The 21,909-nt window shown below is 39.2% G+C and overlaps 1 protein-coding gene across 2 annotated transcripts in view; it reads left to right on the top strand.

The window, feature by feature from the left end:
* FAF1 (Fas associated factor 1) overlaps positions 1-21,909 on the top strand; it is a 511,731-nt gene that overhangs the window by 286,406 nt on the left and 203,416 nt on the right. For both annotated transcript variants that reach the window (XM_019018242.3, XM_055348410.2), the window contains exon 8: positions 2,515-2,601. In XM_019018242.3, the coding sequence (XP_018873787.1) occupies positions 2,515-2,601 (87 nt within the window). The remainder of the gene's footprint in view (positions 1-2,514; positions 2,602-21,909) is intronic.

Here is a 21,909-nt window from a genome sequence, read left to right on the forward strand (position 1 = left end):
CTAGTGAAAGTGGTTAGAGGTTAACCCAATTGCATTTGGTTAAATTGTTGGGTTGACAATGACTGATAAAAATTTCCAAATGATGTGACTGACTATAAACAAAATATTGCATGGTAGACTAGCCATTTGCTAAGAACCTCTAAAGAAAACCTGTTTGTTTGAATTGAGTACAGATCAAGCCATTCCCCAAGCTCCTCAGATCTCATTTACTAAGTCATTTTTCCACAGGTGTGAATTAGAGATAAAAACAGAGTGAGTTCTGTGTTTTTGTTTTATTTTTTGTTTGTCCTTTCCGTAGTGAACTTGTATCTCTATTTCACTGGAATGGTAACTTAGATGTGACTATGTATAAGAAAGGGTAATGTGAAAACAAAATGCTGTAATTGGACAACATGATACTTTAGGCTTCTGCATTTTTAAAACATAAATGCATGATGCTTGTTGAAGTATGAAGAACCCTATTGAAGGTTTTGGGTTTTGTTTTGTTTTTTGAAACAGGGTCTCACTGTGTCACCCAGAGTTCAGTGGCACAGTCGTGGCTCATTGCTGCCTCGATCTGCTGGGCTCAACTGATCTTCCCAGCTTGGCCTCCCAAAGAGTTGGGATTACAGGCATGAGACACCATGCCTGGCCTCAAGTCTTAACATAGAACATATGATGGGGAGCATTTCAATCCTAACTTCATTTGATACAGTAGGATAACAATGCCATAATTAACTTGAAGAATTAGTTAAAATGGACAGTCTCTCCATTATTATGATTCGTTATTTGTGAATAAAAACTAAAATAGAGAAAAAAAAAACCCTGAAGAGAGACATACTGCTTTTTTCTTTTTTTTGAGACAGGGTCTCACTCTGTCTGCCAGGTGGGAGTGCAGTGGCGTGATCATGGCTCAGTGTATCCTCAACTTCCTGGACTCAAGCAATCCTCCCACCTCAGCTTCCTGTGTAGTAGGGACTACAGGCATGAGCCACCATGCCGAGCTAATTTTGTTATTTTTTGGTAGAAATGTGGTCTCACTATGTTGCCCAGGCTCATCTTGAACTCATGAGCTCAAGTGATCCTCGTACCTTGACCTCCTAAAATTCTGGGATTACAGATGTGAACCACCACGCCCAGTAACACTTATTTTATTTTATTTTTATTTTTATTATTTTCTTTTGAGACAGAGTCTCGCACTGTTGCCCAGGCTGGAGTGCAGTGGCACGATCTCAGCTCACTGCAGCCTCTGCCTCCTGGGTTCAAGCCATTCTCCTGCCTCAGCTTCCCGAGTAGCTGGGATTACAAGCACACACCACCACACCTGGCTAACTTTTGTATTTTTCATAGAGACAAGGTTTCGCCATGTTGGCCAGGCTGGTCTTGAACTCCTGACCTCAAAGTGATCTGCCCACCTCGGCCTCCCAAAGTGCTAGGATTACAGGCGTCAGCCACCATGCCTAGCCAACACTTCTTAATTACTGGCTGACGTAGAGTTTAACCTTCCAACACTTTATTCTGATAAGTTTACCTCCTTTCCTTTCAAAATAAAAGGTATAATGCTGCATGTTGGGAAAAATAGTTCTCATCTTTAATGCATTTTTTGTATTTAATTTTCAGGAAGGGCCTATAGCTCTGATATTAGTAAATATTACATGAAATAGTTTTTAATTTGGATTGATTTCAAAAAAATAATGTGTGCTACTTTTTTTTTTTTTTGGTCGGTGGTAGGGAGATGGAGTCTCACTCTGTTGCCCAGGCTGGAGTGCGGTGGCATGATCTCAGCTCACTGCCACCTCCGCTTCCTGGATGCAAACGATTCTCCTGCCTCAGCCTCCCAAGTAGCTGGGATTATAGGCACCACCACCACGCCTGGCTAATTTTTTGTATTTTTAGTAAAGATGGGGTTTCACCATGTTGGCCAGACTGGTCTCGAATTCCTGACCTCAGGCGATCCACCTGCCTTGGCCTCCCAAAGTCCTGGGATTACAGGTGTGAGCCACCGTCCCCGGCCCTGTGCTACTTTAATAATAAGTTTCTGTATCTTTGAAACTTACATAAAAAATATAAAGACAATTTTAGGTTTTTCCTCCCCTGCCGCCCTTGCCCTGCAATAAAACCCCACTACCCTTCACTATTCCACATAGAAACTTGAAATATATGTTTTTGGTTTTGAATCATTGTGCATTTTAACGATTAAATAAATTATAAAAATGTATAATCGTACTTTGCCCTTAGTGAACTGGGTGCCTAAAGTTTCTTGACTGAAAAGAAATGAAGTCAGCCAGGAGTTGAAAACAAGAGAGGGAGGATATTTCTTAACTCTTATTTCATCTAGTCTTTGTTGAGAATCTGCTTTTAAATTTGATTTTGTTCTTTTTTACAAAATTTTTTGACTTGGGTTTTTATAGTTTCAAATTCTTGTTTTGAATCTAGAAGAAAACAAGAAATACACTGTATGTCTCATAAATTGATTGGAAACTGTAAGTCATGTGAAAATTCTATTTTAATTGTCCTGTTTCTTTCTTTTCATAGGTAAAGAGAAATGTGTATGACCTTACAAGTATCCCTGTTCGCCACCAATTATGGGAGGGCTGGCCAACTTCTGCTACAGACGACTCAGTAAGTGACAGTCAAATTTTCAGTTTTATATCCTCCTTTCTCTTTTGCCACTTTCAGTCTAATTGGCTTTGATAATAAGCACAATTAAATGCTTTGAGTCTTCCATTGAAAGAATTATCTAGCCAGGCACGGTGGCTCACGCCTGTAATCCCAGCACTTTGGGAGGCCGAGGCGTGTGGATCACCTGAGGTCAGGAGTTTGAGACCAACCTGGCCAACATGGTGAAACCCCATCTCTACTGAAAACACAAAAATTAGCTGGGCATGGTGGCAGCCGCCTCTAATCCCACTACCCAGGAGGTTGAGGTAAGAGAATCACTTGAACCTGGGAGGTGAAGGTTGCAGTGAGCCGAGATTGCGCCATTGCACTCCAGCCTGGGCGACAAAAGCGAAACTCCATCTCAAAAAAAAAAAAAAAAAAAGAAAAGAAATAATTATCTAAAACCAAGCAATGTGAAAGTAAGAGAAGTTGTAATAATTTGAGTTCACTTTTAGAACAGATATCACAAGCCAAGCAGGTCAACATTCTGTTGGTAATGTTACAGTATCAATGCAAAAATTTGGTGCTGCTGGATTTGACTTTGACTTAGTTTTTTTCTTGATGAGAAGAATATATTCAGATACTACTAATGAAATGTTCAAGGCAAAAACATTTTCTTTCCTAAATTACAGGTATTTCAAAATCAAGCTAATCATTATATTTAATTTTAAAACTACCTTTTTCATAGTAGACTGATACTTAAAAGTTAATTTTTATAGTTAATAGCACTTTAATCTCAAACATACCCATAAATTTTGCTACCATAAGAAGCTGGAAGAAAATGTCTGTCATTTTTACCCTTATTATATATTTTATAATGATTTCCTTATTGTAAATGTTTGAAGACTTTCCTATCTCTGTCATTTCCACTCATTGCTGTTTTCTATGAGAGTAAATTTTGTTATATAAGGAGGCCATCTGAAATTCAGTTTTGGCCACTTTTCCCCATAAACTTGCTTATTCTAACCAGATACCTAAGTTTTTTTAAAAAGTAAAAGTAAAAATGAGAATGTTTCTGGAAATCTCAAGTTACATCTAATTTTTAAAATAAATAGGGCTAAAAATAAATTGGGACTTTGTAAACATCTTGTAATGATCAATACTGAAATAATGATTATGCCTAGGAATTGAATTATCTTTTAACATTTTCTAGTAAATATTATGTTTCTGCCTGGATAATAACTACAGTTCACTCCTCTTCCAGCATCACCACTATATATTTTAATATAAAAGAATTCTTTGTGGAAGACAGAAAAGTTTTAAGACAATTTATGTAGATGCTACTTGAATCTAATTACAAGGTAAACAGTATGCCTTTGGAACATGCTTTGTGGATTATGAAATTTTAAAAATCAGAAACTTTAATAATCAGAAAATAGCAAAACCTTTATTTTTGGTCAGGCACGGTGGCTCACACCTGTAATCCCAGCACTTTGGGAGGCCGACGCCGGTGGATTACTTGAGGTCAGGAGTTTGTTTATTTATTTATTTTTGACTTGGAATCTTGCTCTATCGCCCAGTCTGGAGTACAATGACACAATCTTGGCTCATTGCAACCTCCACCTCCTGGGTTCAAGCGATTGATTCTCCTGCCTCAGCCTCCCAAGTAGCTGGGATTATAGGCGCCTGCCGCCACACCCGGGTAATTTTTGTATGTTTAATAAGGACGAAGTTTCACCAAGTAGGCCAGGCTGGTCTTGAACTCTTGACCTCAGGTGACCAGCCTGCCTCGGCTTCCCAAAGTGCTGAGATTACAGGCATGAGCCACCGTGCCTGGCCGAGGTCAGGAGTTTGAAACCAGCCTGGCCAACATGGTGAAACCCTGTCTCTACCAAAAATACAAAATTAGCCGGGCGTGGTGGCTTATGACTTTAATCCCAGCTACTTGGGGGGCTAAAGCAGGAGGATCACTTGAACCTGGGAGGGGGAGGTTGCAGTGAGCCAAGATTGTGCCATTGCGCTCCACTGGGCAATAAGAGCAAAACTCCATCTGAAAAACAAAAACAAAAGTCCCTTTATTTTTAATAAACACTTCCAGAAAAAAAATCTTTAGGTTTAGGTGCTTAAATTTGTTTCTGAAAAACTGATTTTAGCATTGATGTTATAGTATATAATTAGAATTATTGGCTGGTCATCTATGGCTAAGGATAGGGATGTGTTTGTGGTTTTGTGGTTTTTTTTGTTGTTTTTCTTGCTTGAGTGAGAAATTTGATAGAAAATGTGCTACCTTTATTTTTACAAAAATAAAAGAATAATGTTCATACATGATGGTCTACTGTTTACCTGAGGAGGCATGAAGAAAACAGAAATGTTCTTAGTATTGTCTAAGAACTTGTTACAAGAAATAGTAATATTAATAGAAGAAAATAATTAAGACCTGAGCATATCATTAAATTCTCTGAGCTTTAATTTTGTCACTAATTTGCAGAACTATTATGAAGATAAGTGATAATATAAATACAGTACCTGGCTTATAGTAGACACTCAGTAAATGAGTCGACATTATAATTAAGATAACTGCAAAAAAAGTTATTATAATTACAGATTACAATTACAGGCAAGAATTGGCTGGTTTAAAGAAATGAAGTGATGTCTGAGACTTGCTTCAGAATAACCTATGCGTGGCAGAGTGAGTGAGGATAGAGCTAATTTAGATTAGGCATCTATCAATCATTGTTGAATCTGGATGATACGTATATTGGGTTTATTATACTGTTCTCTCAACTTTTGTATATGTTTGAAAATTTTCATAATAAAAGGTTTAAAGCAAAAATAATTGTCTTGTTTAAGAGCAGGGACATAAGATAATAGAGAAACTCTGGAAATGTGGGGCTTCACAGGGTTGGAAAAGCCAACTGCTTTTGCACCCCACCCTTGTAGAAACCAGACTGAAATTGGCTTATCAGGTACAAGTTCCAAGAATGATAGGCAAAGTCAATGAAATATGATCAATTCTTCTGCCTGTAAAATAGTGCCTTATACATTTTAGGTGCTAATTCATTGAATTGAGTTGGCATGGTCTTTTATGAGACCCATGTTTTAATGGTTTTTATAACATTTAATTTTTTGCCAAAGAGTTGTCATGCAGTCTAATTACTATAGGAAAATGTGGAAAGCAGCTAAAACTGTTTGTTTCCAAGACTGTACTACTACTTGGTGCTCTTAATTCACAGCAAACACAAGAGGGAATCCCTATTAAGAGGCTTGATTCTTTTAGCCTCATTATTGCCATTTGCACCTTGTCCCAGAACCTGTGAAGTGGTGCCTGCCCACACCTCCCCAGAGCAAATGTTGCCGCATTGGCAGGGTGTTGCCTTGAGCTTGCATGATTTGATACAACAAAGATGTTTAGGGCCAGGCTGCTTTTAACTGATGCCACAGCAGATTCACTAGCTCCAGTGCTTGAATTTAGCCAAAAATGGCTTATAACTAGTATTCTGAGGAGATCCTGGCCAAATAATATGTTGTAAAACCTTTTTCATTAGGAGTATAAAAACTCATAAAACTGGTACTTGTAGTCTATATTTGTTGCAGACGGTGGTGTTTTTATACTTACCGAAATCATTCAAGTGGAGGCATCTGCTACAAAACAAAATAGTCCTCACAGCTTAGGGCATGAATTGGGTACAGCTGAGAAATGTCAGCTGTGTAAACAGCCTGAAATGTGTTACCAACAAAAATATAATTAATTTCTTTCCAAGACAGTGTGCCATAACTTAATACTTAGAATGGTTTAACTTTCAGAGAAAGCACCTGAACATTTGCTTCCTAGTGCCAGAGTAGAGGATTGGTTATAAAGGTCATTAAAAGTGAGGTCATTTTGTACTTTTATTGCTCAGTTGAAGAAATTTGTGTGGCTTTAAATATACAGTAGCCTTAGATATCATTGGACTCTGTGAATTTATGAAAATACCATAGATCAAGAAATTAATGGATTTGGGGTGATGAAAATGTTCTAAAAATTAGATTGTGGTAAAGGTTGCAATCTCTAAAGTTTTAAAAAATAATTGAACATTTAAAATGAGTGAATTTTATGGCATATAAATTATGCCTCAGTGAAGCTATTTTTTTAAAAAAGAAGTTAATTAACTAGATTAAAATACTTTTTCACTTACATTTTTATCCTGCATGAGAAATACTTTGCAGTAACACAAGAGATGTTTTGTTCAGTATACTTCTCATTAACCTTTGACTCACCCAACAGGACAAAGAAATAGACCTCTTGTAATCAATTCTTTTATAATCTTGAGTCTCTTATGAACCTAATAGACTTCAGTCTTGGGCATTTTCAGGCTACTCAGTGAAGTCAACACTCATTTACAACATTGTTGCCCATCTCCCTTCAGAGTTAACGTATTTTCTTTGCTTGTGGTTGTACTCGAATAGGGTGTGGGATACTGTATGAATTGTCAGTAACTCCGTTCCTTTTGTACTCTTTGATCAGGGAAATAGGTATCTAAAGCTTTACCAGTAGGAAAATGTTTTCATGCTGTGACAGTTCAGCTGTGAGAACAAGGAGTTACAAGTAGGCAAAATCTCATTTTACACTTTAACAAGGAAGCTCTTGGTTTCTAGATAGGAGAAATAATTTTAACACTGTGAATTATGTTTAGACACCTTATTACAATGCAGACAATATGAATACATGTAGTTCTTTTTAAATTCCTGGATTTAATAATGCTTATACAAAGAAAACTCTTTCAGTTTTTTGTTTGTTTGTTTTTATTTTTATTTATATTTTTTTTGAGACAGACAGAGTCTTGCTCTGTCACCCAGGGTGGAGTGCGGTGGTGAGATCTCAGCTGACTGCAACCTCTGCCTCCCAGGTTCAAGTGATTCTTATGCCTCAGCATCCCAAGTAGCTGGGATTACAGGCGTATACCACCATGCCCAGCTCATTTTTGTATTTTTAGTAGAGACAGGGTTTCGCTGTGTTGGCCAGGCTGGTCTTGAACTTTTGGCCTCGAACTCTTGGCCTCAAGTGATCCACTCACCTCGGCCTCCCAAAGTGCTGGGATTACAAGCATAAGCCACTGTGCCCGGCCAACTCTTTCAGTTTTATTACTTTTTTTTTGAGACAGAGTTTCGCTCTTGTTGCACAGGCTGGAGTGCAATGGTGTGATCTCGGCTCACCGCAGCCTTTGCTTTCTGGATTCAAACGATTCTCCTGCCTCAGCCTCCCAAGTAGCTGGGATTACAGGCATGCACCACCACGCCCGGCTAATTTTGTATTTTTAGTAGACATGGGGTTTCTCCATGTTAGTCAGGCTGGTCTCGAACTCCCAACCTCAGGTGATCCGCCCACCTCGGCCTCCCAAAGTGCTGGGATTACAGGCATGAGCCACCGTGCCCAGCTTAATACTTTATTATTGTGCTTTCTCTCTCTCTCTCTCTCTCTTTGATGGAGTCTTACTCTGTCACCCCCAGGCTAGAATGCAATGGCATGGTCTTGGCTCACTGCACCCTCCACCTCCCAGGTTCAAGCAATTGTCCCTCCTCAGCCTCCCGAGTAGCTAGGACTACAGGCGTGTGCCATCATACCCAGCTGATTTTTTTTTTTTTTTTTTTTTGTAGTTTTAGTAGAGACGCGGTTTCATAAGTTGGCCAGGCTGGTCTTGAACTCCTGTCCTTGTGATCCACCTGCCTCGGCCTGCCAAAGTGCTGGGATTACAGGCATGAGGCACTGTGCCCAGACTTTTCTTTCGTGGTTACTAATGCTCTTCTGTATTTCTGTCATTGGCCACAAAATATTCACTCAGAATTGAGAAACTAGGAATTTTAGAATCAAAGCTCTTTGGGCATGTGTTAGGATTCAGAAAGCTACTTATTAAATATTTTCACATTGAGAATGTGAGATAACTTACAAGTAAAACCATTACACAGTGGCTTTTATATAAAATAAAAAGAGCCAGGCACAATGGCTCACACCTGTAATCCAGCACTTTGGGAGGCCAAGATGGGTGGATCACCTGAGGTCAGGAGTTCAAGACCATCCTGACCAACATGGAGAAACCCCATCTCTACTGAAAATACAAAATTAGCCAGGTGTGTGGCTCATGCCTGTAATCCCAGCTACTTGTGAGGCTGAGGCAAGAGAATTGCTTGAACCCGGAAGGCGGAGGTTGCAGTGAGAGATTGCGCCATTGTACTCCAGCCTGGGCAACAAGAGCAAAACTGTCTAAAAAAAAAAAAAATTACAATGAATAAATACATAAAATAAAAACTGCACACAGCCCTCTCCCCACCCCACTCTTAAATAGAAATGAATCTGAAGGCTGGGCACGGTGGCTCACACCTGTAATCCCAGCACTTTGGGAGGCCAAGGCGGACGGATCACGAGGTCAGGAGTTCGAGACCAGCCTGGCCAACGTGTTGAAACCTGTCTCTACTAAAGTTACAAACAATTAGAGCCAGGCCCCCTAACTTTTGAGATGGAGTTTCGCTCTTGTTACCCAGGCTGGAGTGCAATGGCACGATCTCGGCTCACCGCAACCTCCACCTCCTGGGTTCAAGTGATTCTCCTGCCTCAGCTTCCCGAGTAGCTGGGATTACAGGCATGCGCCACCACACCCAGCTGATTTTATATTTTTAGTAGAGCTGGGGCTTCTCCATGTTGGTCAGGCTGGTCTTGAACTCCCTACCTCAGGTGATCCACCTGCCTCGGCTTCCCAAAGTGCTGGGATTGCAGGCATGAGCCACCGCGCCCAGCCAAAGTTAATATTTCTAAATAGAAGTACAACATGAATCACATTCAGACTTGCCTACTTATTTTCAATGGCTCGTTTATGTACAGATTTTTATGCTGGCATTCAAAACCCTTCATTCTTTAGTCTGAAACTTCCCTTCCAGGTTTGTTTTCCCATACAGGCTCTGAGTAAATACTTGATAAATATTTGTTGAATGAATGATTGAATATTATACCATATGTGTCTCAGCTTTAGCTAAATACTTATCTTACTATTTTTCGAATATACTTGGTACTCTCCCACTCTGTCATTTAATCATACTCTTCCTTCCACCTAGAATACCTACAACAATTATCTCCTTCCTTGAAGACCTTTTTGTTTTTTTGTTTTGTTTTGTTTTGAGACGGAGTTTCACTCTTGTCACCCAGGCTGGAGTGCAATGGCGCGATCTCGGCTCACTGCAACCTCTGTCTCCTGGGTTCAAGCAATTCTTCTGCCTCAGCCTCCTCATAGCTGGGATTACAGGCATGTGCCACCATGCCTAGCTAATTTTTGTATTATTAGTAGAGACGGGGTTTCACTATGTCGGCCAGGCTGGTCTCTAACTCCTGACCTCAGGTTATCCACCTGCCTCGGCCTCCCAAAGTGCCAGGATTGGAGGCGTGAGCCACCGCGCCCAGCCAAGACCTTTCTTTAAGAAACCCTGCCTATGCCCTTCTTCCCGTGCTGCCTTCTCCAACCCTCTTAGAAATTCATTTATAGTTCTCTTCTTCTACTTAAGTTTTTTTCACTTTTTTCTTATTTTGTTATTTGTTTCCTTCATTTCTCCCTTCCTTCCTCCTCTCTGGCTTCATCTGGGTCACCACAAGCAACTTAACGTCTATGGATCTCAGTCTCCGTAACTGTCGAACAATAACTCGTAGAGTTATTGTGAAGATTAAAGAGTCAGTAGTTACAAGAATACTTACTGCTAGGTTTATTTTGAAGACTGAAGTAGTATGTACTAGAAAGAATGCCTTAACATGGTTGACTTTTGGCTATTACTGTGTTTTATTTATTGTTTTAATCTATCTATTCATTCACTTGACATTTGTGGAACAACTCTGTTAAAAGAAAACTTCAGACAAATTAAATTTAACAGAGTTTAATTGAACAAGAAAAAAAAAATGATTCGCAAATTGGCAGCCCCCAGAATCATAGCAGATTCAGAGAGACTCCAGGAATGCCTCGTGGTTAGAACAAATTTATAGACAAAAAAAGGAAAGTGACGTACAGAAAGAAGCGAGGTACAGAAACCGCTGTATTGGTTACAGGTTGGCGTTTGCCTTATTTGGAAACAGTTTGAACATTTAGCAGTGTATCAGTGGTTGAAGAATGGCTGCTGAGATTGGCCAAGGCTTAACTGTTATTATAGGCATATACTCATAAGTTAGGTTTTCAGTCTTGTCTACCTATTAAGTTAGGTTAAGCTTCCTCCACCAGGACTCAAATGTAGAAGTCCGGAGCCCTAGGCTGGGCATGGTGGCTCATGCCTGTACTCCGAGCGGTTTGGGAGGCTGAAGCAGGTGGATTGCTTGAGACCAGGAGTTTGAGACCAGCCTGGCCAACATGGTGAAACCCTGTCTCTACTAAAAATACAAAAAAATTAGCTGGGCGTGGTGGCTCACACATGTGATCCCAGATACTCAGGAGGCTGAGACACAGGAATTCCTTGAACCTAGGAGGCGGAGGTTGCAGTGAGCTAAGAGCATGCCACTGCACTCCAGCCTGGGTGACAGAGCGAGACTATGTCTCAAAAGAAAGAAGAAGAAATAGAGTCCTTCTGAGATCATATTTAGTTCGCTTTAACAACTCTTACAGGCCAGTAACTGTGCTGGCCCTTAAAGTTGCAATGATAAGATCTTGCTTCTCAGAGATTGATGAGTTTAGTGGGAGACATATATAAACAATGACAACTGAAGTATATAAATGCAATGGGATCATAGAAGAGGGAACAACCAATTTTGCTAACAGTTAGTGGTAGTGAAAAAATGACTTCTCAGAGAAAGGGACATTTGATTATGTTTTAATTTGTATACTTGTATTCCTCCTTTTGTAAATTATAAGCATTGGAAGTAAGAAATGTCTTCACATTTATATCAAAGAGTGTTTTATGCATTTATTTAAATTGCATTCATTTATTTAAATTGTTCAGTGCTCCACAAAGTTGACATCTATGGCAATAAACAACTAAAGGATCGATTTGTATGAGTATAGTAATTGGATAAACATTTTGAGAATCATTTATTTCTAATAAAAATTAAATTATCAAAACTAAGCATTTTATAGCAGCAAGTAGAATAACAGATTTAGGAGTGTGCAGAGCTACATTGTGAGCCGATTTTTACCAATGTATGTGTGTGTATATATGTATGGGTGGGAGGCAGAGGAAATGGAGGTGGGGGAGAATGCAATTGAGCAGACCAGTCCAAGTTTGTTGAATCCTAACATTACTATTATTTAGATGTTACTTAATGTTTGAGCTTCAGTTTCTTTATCTACAAAATGGAGATGATATTAACACACTTGAAAACCTATTGTGAAGATTACATGGGTTAACATATTATTAGGTGGGACCATATGAAGTTGCCATTTTTTAGGGACAAAAATGGTTGCAGATTAGAAGTTTCATACGATTATATCTAATATGTAAAGCACATAATATAATGCAGGGGTTGACAGTTATGACTGTGAGCCCAAATCTCACTCAGCATCTGTTTTTGTCAATAATATTTTCTTGGGACACATTCACACCGATTTCTTTTTTTTTCCTTCCTTTTTTTTTCTTTTTTTAGATGGAGTCTCACTCTGCCCCCCAGGCTGGACTGCAGTGGCGCGATCTCAGCTCACCGCAACCTCCGCCTCCTGGGTTCAAGAGATTCTCCTTCTTCAGCCTCCTGAGTAGAGTAGCTGGGACTACAGGCAGGTGCCACCACGCCTGGCTAATTTTTGTATTTTTAGTAGAGACGGGGTTTCACCATGTTGGCCAGGCTGGTCTCAAACTCCTGACCTCAGGTTCTCCCGCCTTCGGCCTCCCCAAATGCTGGGATTATAGGCATGAGCCATAGTGCCTGGCCACATTGATTTCTTAATGTACTGTGCCACAGCTGCTGTTACACTATAAGCAGGGATATATAGTTGCAAACAAAGACCATGTGGCCCACAAAACCTGAAATATCTACTGTCTGGCCCTTTATGGAGAAAGTTTGCCAACCCCTGGTGTAATGTCTGGCATTTAGTAGGCATTCAACAAACATTAACTCTCTTTCCCTTGAGTAAGCACCTTCTTTATATTGCATACACATGCAGAATCAGAAGCATTCTTTGAATAGCTTCAGGGTCATCTTATGCTATTTAAATTACTTTGTTAGCCTGTCCTAGGGCAGACAGATTCAGGCAATCTTTGGACATTTTCACTGACTTTTTCTTTATTTGGGAAGGTCATGGATAATGTTGCTTCTGATGGTGGTGAGACTCAGTAGCTTCAGAGGGTTCATTGCCCTTGTCAACATATAGAGTCTTTTGCAAATAACACAGGCAAAGACTAAACAGATGGAAAGAACAGCTTTGAAAGCAGTAGAAGAAAGTTTGGGTTTAAAAGAAAAGAAAAGTTGTGAAATGAATTCTATTCAGAACAAGAGTGAGAAGTTTGGAAATGTGGATGAAGCACTCAAGGGAAATGTTTGCTCAGTAAATATGAAGAAAAACACATGGAAGCAAGACAGCCCCCAGTTGGAAACTTACAAGCACTAAGACCTGATGCTGTGGGTCTTGATTTCAGTTTATTAAAATCCCAAACCTGTAGACTGCTGCTTCTGCCCATGAAGGGATAACTGCTTTGAGATTTTCCCCCTCTCTGTAAACAACTGCAAGACAGGATAAAATACATGAAACAACTGTTTTCAGATATTAGCCAACAGGACTCTGAAGAAGGAAACAAGAGTTCTATGAGAGTCTTAAATTCTGCCTGGAGGCAACTTCTGGATCCCATAGCAGGAAAGGGAAAGTAAAACAGAACTTGGTAATTTCGCTGAGTTGAAGGGACAGAGATTGGAGTTTTGGGAGGCTCCAGCGGCTATATTTTGCAAAGCAGACTACCAGCAGAGAAAAATCTCCAGAAATCTGCATAGGGTTCCCCAAGTCTTTAGCTGAATACCAGTCTCTGTGCATGCATAGGGTGAAAATCCAGAAGGCTAAGCAAAGAGAAATTGTTAGGAAAAAGAACAGTTAACTGGAGCTATAAGGTAAACAATCCCCAGAGTTTACACAAAACTAAAACTGCTTCAAGTTTCTTCCAACTACACATTGTAGAGACACCTCAGTGAATACACAGGGCATTCAGTAGCTATCTTCAGAAGAGTTAACACCTTAGTGGTGGATAAATTGGCCCTAGAATGAAGGCTACTCTAGGACTTTTTAAAAGCTTAAAAACAAGCCTGAATAAGGAATAAGCTGATTAATAGGTAACTGCCTCTAAAAACAAAGTCCAGCATCCAATTAAAAGTTACTGCACATACGAACAAGCAGGAAAATCTGACCCATAACCAGAAAAGAAGTCAGTCAAAAGAAATAGACATGGAAGTTACTTAGATAATGAAATTGGCAGACATGGACTTTAAAGTAGCTTTTATAAATGCTATGAAAGTGCTCAAGGACTTAAGTGAAAACATAAGAGGAAATAATAAAATATATAAAAGAGAACAAAGTATCATGGCAGGGTGGGAGTGGGGGCAGGGATGGCTCTTGCCTGTAATCCCAGCACTTTGGGAAGCTGAGGCGGGAGGATCACTTGAGCTCTGGAGTTTGAGACCAGCCTGGCCAACATGGCGAAACCCCAAAAATTAGCCAGGCATGGTGGTGCATGCTTGTAATCCCAACTACTCAGGACACTGAGGCAGGAGAATCGCTTGAATCTGGGAGGCGGAGGTTGCTGTGAGCTGAGATCGTGCCACTGCACTCTAGCCTGGGTGACAGAGTGAGACTGTGTCTCAAATAAAAGAAAAATTTTTTTTAAAAGAACAAAGTAACACTTCTAGAGATAAATAATATAGTATCTATCTGAAGTACAAATTTTACTGGATGGGATAAATAACAGCTTAGACAATGCCCAAGAAAAGATCAGTGAATTTAAAGATACAGCAATAGAAACTGTTCCCATTAAACAGTTCCCATTAAAAGATAAATTTTAGGAAAAAAAAATTAATAAGCAATATGGAATTTTTAACATGTAGAAGTAAAATGTTTAAGAACAGTAGTACAAAAAAAAAACAGAATGGAAGTGTACCATTAGTGATCCTACATTATAAATGAAGTTGTATACTGTTAATCAAAGGTAATCTGTTAGGTTAATAATGCATGTTGTAAACCTTACAGCAGCCACAAAAGAAAGAAAGAAAAAGAAATATAGCTGAAAATCCATTAAAAGAGATAAAACGCAATGCTGAAAAAAGTACAAATAAAACAGAAAAAAGGCCAGGCGTGGTGGCTCATGCTTGTAATCCCAGCACTTTGGGAGGCCGAGGCGGGCGGATCACCTGAGGTCAGGAGTTCAAGACCAGCCTGGCCAACATGGTGAAACCCCGTCTACAAAAATTAGCCAGGCATGATGGCAGGTGCCTGTAATCCCAGCTACTTGGGAGGCTGAGGCAGGAAAATCGCTTGAACCTGGGAGGCAGAGGTTGCAGGGAGCCAAGATCGTGCCATTGAACTCTAACCTGGGCAACAGAATGAGACTCTGTCTCAAACAACAACAACAAAAAAGAAAACAGAAAAGGAACAGAGAACAGATGGGATAAATACAAACAGCAATATGGTTTAAATCTAACCATATTGATAATTACAGTAAGTATAAATTACTTACATTGAAAGGAAAAGATTATTAAAAATGAACTTTAAAAAACAAGATTCAACTGACTACAAGAATTTTATTTTATTTTATTATTATTTTTTTTTAGATGGAGTCTCACTCTGTCTCCCAGGCTGGAGTGCAGTGGCGTGATCTTGGCTCACTGCAACCTCTGCCTCCCGGGTTCAAGTGACTCTTCTGCCTCAGCCTCCTGAGTAGCTGGGATTACAGGCATATGCCCCTACGCCTGGCTAATTTTTGTATTTTTAGTAGAGACGGGGTTTCACCGTATTGGCCAAGCTGGTCTCAATTTTTGTGATCCCCCCGCCTCGGCCTCCCAAAGTGCTGGGATTACAGGTGTGAGCCACCGCGCCTGGCCCAAGAATTATATTTTAAATGAGAACAATAGGTTGATCTACTTTTAACATTCTTCCACTAAACAAGCATAAAAATATTTGCCATCCAAACACTAAACATAAGAAATTTGGGATGACTGTGACATCAGAAAAGATACAGAACAAGGATTTTTTTTTTTTCTGAGACAAAGTGTCACTTTGTTGCCCAGGCTGGAGTGCAGTGGCACAATCTTGGCTCACTGCAACCTCCGCCTCCAGGGTTCAAGCAATTCTCGTGCCTCAGCCTCATGAGTAGCTGGGATTACGGGCACCCGCCACCACGCCTGGTTGATTTTTTGTATTTCAGTAGAGATAGGGTTTCACCATGTTGCCCAGGGTGGTGTTGAACTCCTGATCTCAGGCTATCCACCTGTCTTGGCCTCCCAAAATGCTAGGATTACAAGCATGAGCCCCCGCGCCTGGCCAGAACAAGGAATATTATCAGGACTAAAAAAGAGATTCTGTAATAATTAAAAGGTCATTTCATCAAGAAGACAGAATGATCCTAAATGTGTATGTGCCTGGTAACAGTTTCAAAATACGCAAAGCCAAAGCTGACACACAGGTAGAGATTTCATTTTCCTTTCTCAGTGGTTTACAGAAAAATGATAGGTAAGAATGTAGATTTGGCCAACATGATTAATCAACTTTGCCTAATTTAAATTTGTAGACACTTCACCCAATAATAGCAGGATACGTATTCCTTTCAAGTATGCATGATGCATTTACAAAAATAGACTATAACCTGGACCATAAATATTTATTTATTGTCTCAATACACATTAGACGATTGTAATTAATATTATCACTAACCAAACATAATTAAATTATGTATGAATAACACAGTGGCCTGAAGCTCTTCAAATATTTGAAATAAAAAACATACTATTTTTTTAAATTCATGAGTCAAAGAAGAAATCAGAAAAGATTGGTAACATTTTAAACTAAATTAAAATGAAAACATAGCATATTAAATTTGTGGGATTCAGTTAAACAGTGCTTAGAGGAGGATTCATAGTTTAAATGCTTATATTTAAAAGGAGGTCCAATATCAATGAAATAATCATCTACCTGAGGAAGATAGAAAAAGAAGAGCAAATTAAATCCAAGTAGATTAAATGACATAGTAAAGATAAGAAAGAAATCAATGAAATAAAAGACAAATATTAGGAAAAATTATTGAAACCAAATGCTGACTCTTTGAAAAGATCAATTAGGCCAGGTGTGATGGCTCACACCTGTAATCCCAGCACTTTAGGAGGCTGAGGCAGGTGGATCATGAGGTCAAGAGATCAAGACCATCCTGGCCAACATTGTAAAACCCCATCTCTACTAAAAATACAAAAATTAGCTGGGCATGGTGGTGCGCACCTGTAGTCCCAGCTACTCGGGAGGCTGAGGCAGGAGAATTGCTTGAACCCCAGAGGCAGAGGTTGCAGTGAGCCAAGATGGTGCCACTGCACTCCAGCCTGGCGACAGAGTGAGACCCAGTCTCAAAAAAAAAAAAAAAAAAAAAAAAAATCAGCTGATAAACTCCTAGCTAGACTGATCAAGAGAAAAAGAGACTAGATATGAATTAACAGTGCCAGTAATTAATGAGAGGACATCACTACAAATCATACAGTTAAAAGATGAAAAGGAAATGTGAATGACTTTGGGCCAATAAATTCTGCAACACTAGGCTGAAATGGACAAGTTGCTTGAAAGGTTAAAATTACCAAATTGATCCAAGAGAAATAGAAAACTAGAAAAGCCCAAATATAATTTTAAAAATTGAACTTGCAATTAAAAATCCTGCCATAACATGGGTGGATCACAAGGTCAGGAGATCGAGACCATCCTGGCTAACACGGTGAAACCTTGTCTCTACTAAAAATACAAAAAAAAAAAAGTAGCTGGGTATGGTGGCGGGCGCCTGTAGTCCCAGCTACTCGGGAGGCTGCGGCAGAAGAATGGCGTGAACCCGGGAGGCGGAGCTTGCAGTGAGCCGAGATCGCACCACTGCACTCCAGCCTGGGCGACAGAGGGAGACTCTGTCTCAAAAAAAAAAAAAAGCTTGCCACAACAAAAACTTCAGGACCAGCTTATTACATTGCCAAACACTACCAGATATTTAAGGTAAACTAATTCTAATCCTCTTCATATTCTTTTCCAACTCATTTTATGAGGCTGCTGTTACATTTATACCAAAATTGGTCCGAGACATTGGGGAAAAAACCCAAAAAGCTACAGACCAATATCCTTTAAGAAATACATGTTAAAAATTTTAACACATTTTACCAAATTGAATTTCACAATAAATAAAAAGAATAGTACATGAATAATACATTTTAAAAGGGTGAATTTTATGTTATATGGTATGGTACCATATAACAACAAATAACAACAAAGCTGTTACTTTTTTTTTTTTTTTGAGATCGAGTCTTGCTCTGTCACCCAGGCTGGAGTGCAGTGGCATGATTTCGGCTCACTGCAACCTCCTCCTCCCAGGTTTAAGCGATTCTTCTGACTCAGCCTCCTGAGTAGCTGGGACTACAGGTGCATGCCACCATGCCCGGCTAATTTTTGTATTTTTAGTAGAGACAGGGTTTCACCATATTGGTCAGGCTGGTCTTGAACTCCTGACCTTGTGATCCACCCGCCTTGGCCTCCCAAAGTGCTGGGATTACAGGCATTAGCCACCGCGCCCTGCCAAAGCTGTTACTTAAAAAATAAAGAAGAGGGAAGGATGGGAAAAAGAAGACCAAAAAAAAGAACAAAAGGAGTTATGCATCATCATTGGGATTTATCTCAGGAGTACGTGGATGGTGCAACATTGGAACATCAACCAGTGTAACTAATTTCATTAACAAAACTAAGAAAACATACACAATCAGGTGAATAAGGTCCTGGAAAAGCATTTAATAAAATATAGCATACGTTCATGATAAAAATCTATCAGCAAGGTAGGAAGGCAAAGTAGTATAGCCACTCTGGAAAACAGCGGCAGCTGCTTAGAAAATTAAGTAGACACTTAACATACAATTAACATACAATCTCAACTCTTATATATTTGCCAAAGGGGAATGAAAACATGTTCTCACAAAGATTTGTACTTGAATTTTTATTGGAGCTTTATTTATAGTAGACAAAACCCAGATGCAACCCAAATGTCCGTCAACTAGTGAATGATAAGCAAATTGTGATATATCCATATAATGGAATGCTACTCCAAATGAAAAGCAGCAAACTACTGATAGATACAATACTTAAGTTAATGATGACAGGCACAAAGACTACATCACTCTGTGATTCCACATTTATGAAATGTGGAAAAACCAAAGCTATAACTTACAGAAATCTAGTCAGTGGGTTGCCAAGGAGTAATGGAGGAGACTGACTCCAATAGGGACACAAAGAAACTTTTGGGAGTCATAGAAATGTGTGTATTAGAATTGTGTTTGTGCTTATTGGAATATTGTGCAACTGGAATATTGGTGTATTTTATATATGTAAATGAGTCTTTCATAAAAATAAGGTTTTTTTCAAAGCAAAAGCAAACTAACTTAGCAAACTGGGAATAGAGAAGAATTTCCCCAGCCTGTTAGAAGGACTCTATGAAAAAGCAATAGCTAGGCTGGGCGTGGTGGCTCATGCCTGTAATCCCAGCACTTTGGGAGGCCAAGGCGGGTGGATCACAATGTCAGGAGTTCAAGACCAACCTGGCCGAGATGGTGAAACCCTGTCTCTACTAAAAATACAAAAAAATTAGCTGGGCATGGTGGTGGGCGTCTGTAATCTCAGCTACTCAGGAGGCTGAGGCAGAGAATTGCTTGAACCCATGAGGCAGAGGTTGCAGTGAGCGGAGATTGCGCCACTGCACTCCAGCCTGAGCAACAGAGCGTGACTCCATCTCAAAAAACAAAAAAAGAAAAAGAAAAAGCAATACCTAACATATTTAATGGGGGAATACTTTCACTCTAAGATTGGAAATGATGTAAGGATGTTCACTTGCGCAAGTTCTATTCAATGTTATGCTGCTAGTCTTAGTGCAGTAAGGTTAGGAGGAAAGAAAACACATGCAGATTAGAAAGGAGGAAATAAAACTTTTTTTGTTTTACAAAATATTTAGTAGTTTGTTTCTTGGTAGATCCAACATAATCCACCAAAAAGCTAATAGAAGTGACAAGTGAAATTAGCAAGGCCATGGGCCATGAGATCAATATACAAAAATCAATTGTGTTACAATATAATAGCAAAGAACATTTTGAAATGGGTTTTAGAAAACTTATATGACTCGCAATTCTATCCAAAAACATGAAATATTTAAGGATACATTAATAAAATATTTATAAGATCTGTACATTGAAAATGGCAAATAATTGGAGAGAAATTAACAAAATTAAGACATGGAATGAGCTACCATGATCATGTGTTGGTGTGTATATATATACACAAATTTATCTTAGATCAGAGATGACTTAAATGCAAAAGCTACAACTATTAAACTTGTTGGGGAAAATATAGGAGAAAATCTTGGGATAGGAAAAAATTTCTGAGAGAGGACACTAAAAGCTTATAAGAGGGAAAAAATGGGTAAATTGGACTTCATTACTATATATATATGTGTATATATGTATACACACACATATGCGCGTGCGCACACACACACACACACATACATATATATATATATGTGTGTGTGAGCCACAGAGTGAGCCACAGAGCCTGGCCTACATTCAGTATTTTTAAGGCAGTACCTCCTCCCAGACAGCTATGGATTCACTGCAATGCCAATCAAAATCTCAATAGCATTTTTCATAGAAATTGGCAAATTAATTCCAAAAATTGTATGGAAATGTGAAAGAGCTAGTGTTCCTAAAACAATTTTCTGGGTTTTTTTGTTTGTTTGTTTTCTTTTTTTGAGATGGAGTCTTGCTCTGTCACCTAGGCTGGAGTGCAATGGCGCGATCTTGGCTCACTGCAACCTCCACCTCCCAAGTTCAAGCGATTCTCCTGCCTCAGCCTCCCGAGTAGCTGGGATTACAGATGCCTGCCACCATACCTGGCTAATTTTTGTATTTTTTTTTTTTTTTTTTTTTTTAGTAGAAATGGGGTTTTACCATGTTTATTGGGCTGGTCTCGAACTCCTGACCTCAGGTGATCCACCTGCCTTGGCCTCCCAAGGTGCAGGGATTACAGATGTGAGCCACCACGCCCAGCCTAAAATAGTTTTCAAAAAGAACAAAATTGGAAGACTTACACTCCCTGATTTCAAAAAATATTACTATAATATTCAATACAATGTGATATTTGTGTAAAGACAGACATAAATCAATAGGTAAAATAGAGTGTTCAGGAATAGATCCATATGTATGTGCTGTTAATTGGTTTCGTGCAAAGATAACAAAGTAATGCAGTGGAGACAGTTTGTTCTTTATTTAACAAATGGCGATGAGGCAACTGGTTATCAGTAAAGATAGATAACTTCAACTTTTACCTTATGCCATACACAAATTTATCTTAGATCAGAGATGACTTAAATGCAAAAGCTACAACTATTAAACTTGTTGGAGAAAATATAGGAGAAAATCTTGGGATAGGAAAAAATTTCTCAGAGAGGACACTAAAAGCTCCTAAGAGGAAAAAAAAATGGATAAATTGGACTTCATTACAATTGGCAACTTTTGCTTTTCAAAAGACAGGATTAAAAATAAAAACAAGGCCAGGCGCGGTGGCTCACGCCTGTAATCCCAGCACTTTGGGAGGCCAAGGCAGGTGGATCACCTGAGGTCAGTAGTTCAAGACTAGCCTGGCCAACATGGTGAAATCCCCTCTCTACTAAAAGTATAGTAGTCCTAGCTACTCAGGAGGCTGAGGCAGGAGAATCGCTTGAGCCCGGGAGGCATAGATTGCAGTGAGCTATGATCGCACCACTATACTCAAGCCAGGATGGTAGAGGAGACTCTGTCTCAAAAAAAAAAAAAAAAAAAAAAAAAAAAGGACACGCCCCAAACTAAGAGAAAATACAAATTTCATGGTGTTTGCCTCGGATCAGGTATGGTAGTTGACTAGAAAACACAAGGAAATTTTGAGAAGTGATGGAAATTTTCTATAATTTGAAAATTATAGTAGTGGTTACAAGATTGTATAGATATATAAAAACTCTTCTAAATATGCTTTAAAATGTGTGCATTTTACTGTAGATAACTAGACCTCAATCAGTTTTATTTTTAATTAGTGGATTTAGGATGAATATGTTGATCTGAGACCTTAACTGAGAAGACAAAGTGCAGAACCAGGATTCAACATCAAATCTGTCTCC

This window comes from Gorilla gorilla, chromosome 1 (genome assembly GCF_029281585.2).
Source record: "Gorilla gorilla gorilla isolate KB3781 chromosome 1, NHGRI_mGorGor1-v2.1_pri, whole genome shotgun sequence".
In the NCBI taxonomy this organism is placed as follows: domain Eukaryota; kingdom Metazoa; phylum Chordata; class Mammalia; order Primates; family Hominidae; genus Gorilla; species Gorilla gorilla.